At 49.2% G+C, this 8938-nt stretch overlaps 1 protein-coding gene across 1 annotated transcript; it reads right to left on the bottom strand.

The window, feature by feature from the left end:
* Window positions 1-507: 507 nt before the first annotated feature.
* Window positions 508-5353, bottom strand: LOC145340564 (uncharacterized; the record flags this gene model as incomplete). The annotated part of the gene is made up of 4 exons (XM_080185034.1): window positions 5297-5353; window positions 2533-2753; window positions 900-1032; window positions 508-636 (listed from the first exon to the last, which is right to left on the bottom strand). Coding segments are annotated over exons 1-4 (540 nt in total), but the record flags the coding sequence as incomplete, so codon positions are not given.
* Between the last annotated feature and the right edge of the window lie 3585 nt (window positions 5354-8938).

The raw sequence follows: 8938 nt of genomic DNA on the forward strand, positions 1-8938 counted from the left end.
GGGGGGTAAGGGGGGTGGGGGGGTAAGGGGGGGGGGGGTAAGGGGGGTAAGGGGGTGGGGGGGGTAAGGGGGGGATGCGTGGGGACACGCGCATAGCAATTGATGGTGGGTCCCGATATCTGTGGGGTGCCAGGCAGGGTGACAGGAAGTCTCCCCAGTACACTGAGACATCGGGCACCTGCGCAATGATGCCCCTGAAGCTCAGCAGCCAGCTTCACTGGTGGGATTAGGCCACATCCACCCCCTTTCTGGTGAGAATCGCACGACGGCTCCTGATTCACACAGTGTCCCTTGCCTCGCTGAAAACCGGTGAGAAAACCTACTGCCCATCTGACATGCCCAGTCTGCCACAACTCTCAGCTTCACAGCAACGCACACCTCCTGCTTCTGTCTCTCATGGAGACTCTTCCTGCCCCCTACCCCTTCCTCCCTCTCACACACTGTCCCCACATCACTTTCACAATCCATACAGTGATGTGGAGTCAGCCAGTGCACTCAGGACTCTACCTTGCGTTTGCTGGAACCAGCAGCTGCCGATGACGTCACACTTATTGGCTGGATCCTCATCTTCTTCCAATCTTCGTTCAGAATTTCAGTTCTATTCCTGATTTTGTTACGATTACAGATAAACATCTCCTTCAGGGAGGAAGGAAAGAACAAGGAATTAAAGCAAGTCTGAGAGACATGCTGTGTCTAACCTCAGACTCAGCATCTAACTAGATTGCATCCTCTTTCATCAGCTTCACAATTTCATTGAAAAGCAAGTTAAAGCGTTCCGCCACCCGCCCTATGCCCCCCCCACCACCACATTCACCTGGGGAAGGGGAGGGGCAACAGGCCCCCATACGAAGCCAAGAGACAGGCAGAAGCGATTGTGAATACAACACACCCAGCATTACCTTCACTTCATCCGCTCTCCGGAACCGTTTCAGCTGCCGCAGGCGCATGTACTCAGATTTGACCCGTTTCCTCCACTCCAGCGATAAATTAGCCAATGGTTTATTCTGAGAAGTTTCACATTCCATTGTTAGCCTGGAAACCAGATCAGACCAATGAACATCATGCCTGAATACGGAGCAGTGTGAGCTCCCTGCCCTCTGAACCCTGTGGTCAAGGGTGAGGCCAATTCAGAACCAACATGATTGGCTATACAACCCACACCACGACTCAGATACCAGACTAATAATTTGTGGGTAAAAAGACAAACTTTTTAACTTTTCTCTTTTCTTCAGTTCTGTTGCTGTTGTCCCTGGTTTCATTCTGTTCAAAAACTACAATACTCTTCCCCAATCCATCCTAACCCTGGTAGAATTTTATAAATTCCTGTGTCCTCGGGTCAGCATGCTTCACGTGGTGAGGGCCAATTACACCAAGTTAGACAGGAACTGGGGAATATGGATTTGGAGCGGCTATTTGAGGGCAAATCTACATCTGGCACGTGGGAGACTTTTAAAAGCCAGTTGGACAGTCACGTTTCTGCAAAAATGAAGAATAAAAATGGCAGGATTTGGGAACCATGGATGACAAGAGAAATTGTAAGCTTAGTCAAAAGGAAAAGGAAGCACACAATAGGTCTACGGTAGGTAATGAGGAGCATAGACAAGGTAGATGGTCAATATCTTTTCCAAAAGTAGGGGAGTCTAAAACTAGAGGGCATAGGTTTAAGGTGAGAGGGGAGAGATGCAAAAGGGTCCAGACGGGCAATCTTTTCATACAGAGGGTGGTGAGTGTGTGGAACAAGCTGCCAGAGGTAGTAATAGAGGCGGGTACAATTTAGTCTTTTAAAAAGAATTTAGATAGTTACATGGGTACAATGGGTATAGAGTGATATGGGCCAAATGCAGGCAATAGGGGGAGGGAGGAAGAAGGGGAGGGAGAAAGTGGGGGGGAGGGAGGAAGAAGGGGAGGGAGAAGGGGGGGGGGGAGGAAGAAGTGGGGGGGAGGGGGGAGGAAGAAGTGGGGGGGAGGGGGGAGGAAGAAGTGGGGGGGAGGGGGGAGGAAGAAGTGGGGGGGGGGGAGGGGGGAGGAAGAAGTGGGGAGGAGGGGGGAGGAAGAAGTGGGGGGAGGGGGGAGGAAGAAGTGGGGGGGAGGGGGGAGGAAGAAGTGGGGGGGGAGGGGGGAGGAAGAAGTGGGGGGGAGGGGGGAGGAAGAAGTGGGGGGAGGGGGGAGGAAGAAGTGGGGGGGGAGGGGGGAGGAAGAAGTGGGGGGGAGGGGGGAGGGGGGAGGGGGAGGGGGGAGGGGGAGGAGGGGGAGGGGGAGGGGGGAAATGGGGGAGGAAGAAGGGGGGAGGGGGGAGGAAGAAGGGGGAGGGGGGAGGAAGAAGGGGGAGGGGGGAGGAGGAAGGGGGGAGGGGGGAGGAAGAAGGAGGGAGGAAGGGGGGAGGGGGAGGAAGAAGGGGGAAGGGGGGAAGAGGGAAGGTGGGAGGGGACGTGGAGGGTGGGGGATGAGGGCGAAGGGGAGGAGGGTGGGGATTAGTTTGGGGGGAATGGGGGAGGGGGATTATTTTATATTTTATATTTTCGGGGTTTTTACCTTTGGGAGGTTCCGGCTCCGGGGAAGTGACGCAGTAGCGGCTCTGCCCCACTTCCGGCTCCCAGAGAGCGCTCGAAACTCTGCGCCGGGGGGCGGGGCTCTCCCTGCGCCTGGGGCGGGGTAGCCCCTGTTCCGGGGCCGTTCCTTCCCCTGCCGGGGGCGGGCCCGTCCCCCAGCCGGGGGGCGGGGCCGACTCTCCGCCCGGGGGCGGGGCCGTCTCTCTGCCGGGGGCGGGGCTGTCACATTGAGGGGGCGGGGAGGCTCCAGCGCCGGGGGCGGAGCTGCTCCGGTGAGGGGGCGGGGCTGTTCCTGTGAGGGGCGGGGCTGTTCCTGTGAGGGGCGGGGCTGTTCCTGTGAAGGGGTAGGTTGTCCCTCGCCCGGGGGGGGGCGGGGCTGCTCCAGTGAGGGGGCGGGGCGGCCCCAGTGCCGGGGGCGGGGCTGTCCCTGGGACGGGGCGGGGCTGTTCCTGTGACGGGGCGGGGCTGTTCCTGTGAGGGGGCGGGGCTGTTCCTGTGACGGGGCGGGGCTGTTCCTGTGAGGGGCGGGGCTGTTCCTGTGAAGGGGTAGGCTGTCCCTCGCCCGGGGGGGGGCGGGGCTGCTCCAGTGAGGGGGCGGGGCGGCCCCAGTGCCGGGGGCGGGGCTGTCCCTGTGAGGGGGCGGGGCTGTTCCTGTGAGGGGGCGGGGCTGTTCCTGTGAGGGGGCGGGGCTGTTCCTGTGAGGGGGCGGGGCTGTCCCTGTGAGGGGGCGGGGCTGTTCCTGTGACGGGGCGGGGCTGTTCCTGTGAGGGGGCGGGGCTGTCCCTGTGAGGGGGCGGGGCTGTTACATTGAGGGGGCGGGGAGGCTCCAGCGCCAGCGCAGAGTGAATGAAGTTTATAGGAATAGGGACTGGTTGGGATTGCGGTCCGTGCAGACTCAATTGGCCAAATGGCATCCTGTACTTCAGGCCTGTGACCAGTGATGTGCCCCAGGGATCAGTGCTGGCCCACGTTTATTTATTATTTATAGTAATGATTTGGATGAGAATATAGGAGGCATGATTAGTAAGTTTGCAGATGACACCAAGATTGGTGGCATTGTGGACAATGAAGAAAGTTATCTCCAATTGCAATGGGATCTTGATCAATTGGGCCAGTGGGCTGACGAAAAGCAGATGGAGTTTAGACAAATGCGACGTGATGCATTTTGGTAGATTGAACCAGGGCAGGACTTACTCAGTTAATGGTAGGGTGCTGGGGAGAGTTACAGAACAAAGAGATCTTGGGGTACAGGTTCATAGCTCCTTGAAAGTGGAGTCACAGGTGGACAGAGTGGTGAAGAAGGCATTCGGCATGCTTGGTTTCATTGGTCAGAACATTGAATACAGGAGTTGGGACGTCTTGTTGAAGTTTTTCAAGACATTAGTAAGGCTATACTTGGAATACTGTGTGCAGTTCTCGTCACCCTATTATAGAAAGGATATTATTAAACTTGGAAGAGTGCAGCATAGATTTACTAGGATGCTGCAGGGAGTTGATGGGTTTGAGTTATAAGGAGAGGCTGAATAGACTGGGACTTTTTTCCCAGGAGCGTAGGAGGCTTAGGGGCAATCTTATAGAGGTCTATAAAACAATGAGGAGCACAGATCAGCTAAATAGTCAATATCTTTTCCAAAAGGTAGAGGAGTCTAAAACTAGGGGGCATAGATTTAAGGTGAGAGGGGGGAGATACCAAAGGGCCCAGAGGAGCAATTTCTTCACATAGAGGATGGTGAATGTCTGGAAACTACCAGAGGTAGTAGTAGAGGCGGGTACAATTTTGTCTCTAAAAATGCATTTAGACAGTTACATGGGTAAGATGGGTTTAGAGGGATATGGGCCAAATACGGGCAATTGGGACTAGCTTACTGGTTAAAAACTGGGCGGCATATTGGGCTGAAGGGCCTATTTCCATGCTGAATGGCTCTATGACTCTATTACTTAATGATATGTTGAGAGACCATCTATTGCGTGAGATAAAATCGCCTTATGGAAAAAACTGGCAGAGGCAGAAATAAGGTGCTAGAAATTCCATTTGCCATGGAGAGCGCAGAAAAGGGCATGGTGGAGCTTCAAGGTGTGGAAGGCAGTGAGGTCCAGCAAGTCTGAAGGGAAGCTGCTAATGGCAGAAATGTCAGGGATGAGGGTGCAGGGTTTGATGAGCAAAGAAATGTAGAGCCTGAGAAAGTGCCAAGGTACAAGAGATTCAGTCAACAAACCAAGGTTTATGCTAGTGGTGTGGAGGAAATCCCTACCCCAGGATAAGTGTAGGTTCAAGGCAGCTATGTTCTCTGCATTTTGGCAGAAAGAGGCAGATAAACAAATGCAGGGTCAAACCAGCCCAATGCTAACAGGGTCAAGATTCCAGCCCCAGAGTAATTCTGAAGGAGGACCAGAAGTTGAATAATATTAAAGTGGACAAAGTAGCTCCTATCTCAATAATATTGGCCAATAACGGTCCACTAAAATGGAGGTAGACACAGGAAGTTCCACCACAGAAGTGTAAGAACAAACTCATTGATACCTGGAGGCTGGGGTCCAACCCCTGAGATTAAAAAACACTGCAGTCAAGTTGGCTACACACAGGAGAGGTTATATGAATCTTGAACAACAACCCATGCAAGTGACAGCAATCTGCCCAACTGGGCCAAGGACCAAGCTTGATGGATCGAGATTGCCTTCAGGAACTTAAACTGAATTGGCAAGGAATTTTTTTAATGAATGAAAGAGGCTCTATGTGAAGAAGGTACCAGCAGATATTTCCAGATGAATTGGGCAAAATCCGAGGTTTGAAAGCCAAAGTTCATGTGGATCTAGAAGCTATACCAAAATTCTATTGAGCCAGTCTGTGCCTTATTTATTGAATGAGAAGGTGGAGGCAAAGTGGGCAGCTCCCATTTTGCTCGTAGTCAAACATGATAAGATCGTGTGAATATGCAGACTACAATATAACAGCAGACACAGCAGCAAAATTAGACAGGTTCCCAGTACCTAAAATCGAGGACTTGTACGCACAGTTGGCTGGTGTCTAACATATACCCAGTTGGACATGAGTCATGCGTACCAGCAGCTGGAACTGGGTGACGCTTCCAAGGAATTTGTCACTATTAACACACATAAGGCCCTCAGTGACAATATACCAGATTGCTATTTGGAGTCTCAACTGCTTGTACAATTTTCCAGTGCAAAATGGAGAACCTATTGCAATATTTGTTGAAAGTAGTCGCTCATTTAGATGTGCTAATCACAGGATCCACAGAAGAGAAGCAAACTAATCTGGAGGAGGTTTTAAAAAAGCTCCAGAAAGCTGGAGTAAGACTAAAGAGAGAGAGTTGTACTTTTCAGGTGAATGTGGTGACTGGGCTTTCAAGTGGATGCACAAGGATTACATCCAATGGAAGATAAAGTTCAGGCTAGTAAAGAAACAGCAGCACTGAAGGATACATCCGAGCTAAAGTCCTTTCTTGGAATGGCCAGTTATTATGGGGAAATTCATTCCAAACTTGTCTCTAAGGCTAGCTCCTGTACATTATCAAAAAAGCACCAGTGACGGGACTGGAAGCCCGACAGTCAACCTGCCTTTCAGTCCACTTCTATTCTTCAAACTAATCATTCTCACATGATGCATCTCCGTATGGAACTGCCACATAAAGTAAATAGCGGGCCAGAGAGTTCAAGGACCCAAACTGATGCAGAGAAGACATACCCACAGATCGAGAAAGAGGGTTCAGCCATCAATTTTGGGATAAAGAAATGTCATCAGTACGTTTATAGGTGGCACTTTACTGTGATCACTGTTCATAAACTCTTAGAGATAAGGCAAATCCCTCATAGCGTCTGCAAGAATACAGTGTTGGGCGTTATTGGCTGCCTATGAATACATCTTCCAGCACAAAGCATGGACACACACATCAAATACAGATGCTTTGAACCGTCTCCCGTTGTCGGAAAGTACACTGTCCTCAGCAATGCCACAAGAAATGATCTTAGCCTTGAACGTTCTCAATGTAGTATCTGTGTCTGAGCAGCAAGTACTGGACTCAAAGAGATCCAGAATCATCCAAATTAAAACACATGATTTTTCATGTCTGGTGTTAGGTAGAATGTCTGAACAACTGAAACCCTTTCAAACGAGGGAGGATGATCTGAGCTGTGAAGATGGTGCCCTTCTGTGGGGAGAGAGGGTGTTTGTTCCCATGCCTGGCAGGAAGTTGTAACTTGAGTTACACCCAGGTGTGTCTAAGCTGAAAATGTTGGCTCAAAGCTACATTCAGTGACCTGGAATAGAAGGAGACATAGAAACTTACATTGCAGGAGAGGCTCTTCGGTTAGAAACGTCATAGGATGTGGGAAGATGATAGCCTAGTGGTATTACTGCTGGACTATTAATCCAGAAACTCCAGCTAATGTTCTGAGAGCCCGGGTTCCAATCCCGCCGTGGCAGATGGTGGAATTTGAATTCAATAAAAAATATCTGGAATTAAGAATTTACTGATGACCATGAAACCATTGTTGGAAAAACTCATCTGGTTCACTAATATCCTTTTAGAAAAGAAATCTGCTGTCCTTAGCTGATCTGGCCTATATGTGACTCCAGTACCACAGCAATGTGGTTGATTCTCTTCTGCTCTCTGAACAAGGGGAGAAAGCAGGATTGGGCTATTGAGTTAGATTATCAGCTATAATAGTGAGGAATGATGGAGCAGGCTCAGTGGGCCGAATGGCCACCTCCTGGCCCATCTATGTTTCAATGTGAGTGAAAGAATTATAGAAACAGGACAACCTGGAAAAAGACCGAGTAGTCTTTCTGCAGGAATTGAAGAATTAATGAACACAGATTCAAGTGTACAAGGTGAGTCTAATTTCTGTAAGTTAAACTGAGGCTTCCTCTGCTGCTAGACTCTCAGTCCCAGAGGAAGAGAAAGTCCCCGGACAGACAGAGCTTATGGTGGACTGTGTTAAAGAGCTTGTTTATTGTTGGCTTATTGTAAATAGTTCAACTTTTGTTTATAGTAATAAAGTTTTAGGGGCGAAGTTTCGGGGCTGGTGTGACCCGATCAGACCAAAGTGTGTGATCCTGGGACTGAGCGGACATTTTCTCTGTCTGAGACTGCAGTCATCAGCAGCATGTTTCTCACCCTCTGTACCTAGTTTATTAGTTACAATAAATGGATTGTTTAATTACTAAACTTGATGTCACCAATCCTTGGAGACATTGTTAGCTTTTTCGGCAACCAGGATCTCTCACCAGTGAGGTGAAGCTTTTTATTCACATTTGGAGTTTCAGCACAGGATATCTGACCAGCCATCCTGTTGGATTAATCAGTGACGCCTAGCCCTGGAAATGAGGCTCATTCTGATCACAGGAAAGAGCTTCCTGTTTATCTAAAACTCTTATCTCAACGACCAAACCAACAAGAAACTCAAACAAAGCTTTAGCATGAGATTTATCTGTTAAGAACAGTCAGTGGCTCAAGATTTGATTCCTCATGTTAATGTGAGAAATAAATAAATGAACATTTTAAAATTTGAGAACATTGAACTCCATCACAGAAGCTCCTTCAACTGCTTAAATTGGACAACATGTCACGTAAGTCCACACTGGGAGTGATGCCAATGTCTGCTAACAGAATTACCACAATTAGATTCACAGAATAGTTGCGGCACATTCAGGCTGTAACCCCTGTCTTTCCACAAAACTCAAAGTAAGGGCAAGAGTGAGATATCTCTCCTCAGACACCCCCCTCCCTCCTACCCTCTTCCCTTGAGGTATCCCTCTATAATCCTCCAACCTGTTAATTTCCATATGTGACCTAACATAGTTCTGAGAACAGAAAAGAAAAGAAGGCTTTAATTTCTACAGCACCATCCATGTCCTCACTATGTCACAACTCAAGTGTTTTGAAGCACAGTCACTGTTCTAATGTAGACAACTTGGCAGTTAATTTGTGTACAACAGGATCCCGCACAAAATGGTGAGACAAATGGTCAGGTAAACCGATTTAGTAATGACAGTTAAAGGATAACTATTGACCCCAAGACACCAGAGAGAACTCAGAGCAGATTCTTCAAAGTGATACTTAAATCTCTTTTATCCTTTGGGTGTGGGTTTCATAATTATTTTTAACTCTTTCATGGTATGTGGCCAACATTGCTAGGCGAGCATTTATTGTTCATCCCTAATTGCCCTCGAGAAGGTGGTGGTGAGCTTACTTCTTGAAGCGCTGCAGTCCATATGGAGTAGGTGCACCCATAGTGCTGTTAAGGATGGAGTTCTGGATTTTGACCCAACAACAATGAAGGAATGTCGATATTTTTCCAATAAGAATCCCACAACACCAGGTTAAAGTCCAACAGGTTTATTTGATAGTAAACACCACAAGCTTTCGGAA

The sequence above is a fragment of the Carcharhinus amblyrhynchos genome, unplaced genomic scaffold (genome assembly GCF_965287045.1).
Source record: "Carcharhinus amblyrhynchos unplaced genomic scaffold, sCarAmb.v2.hapA chromosome_1152, whole genome shotgun sequence".
NCBI classification, from domain to species: Eukaryota; Metazoa; Chordata; class Chondrichthyes; order Carcharhiniformes; family Carcharhinidae; genus Carcharhinus; species Carcharhinus amblyrhynchos.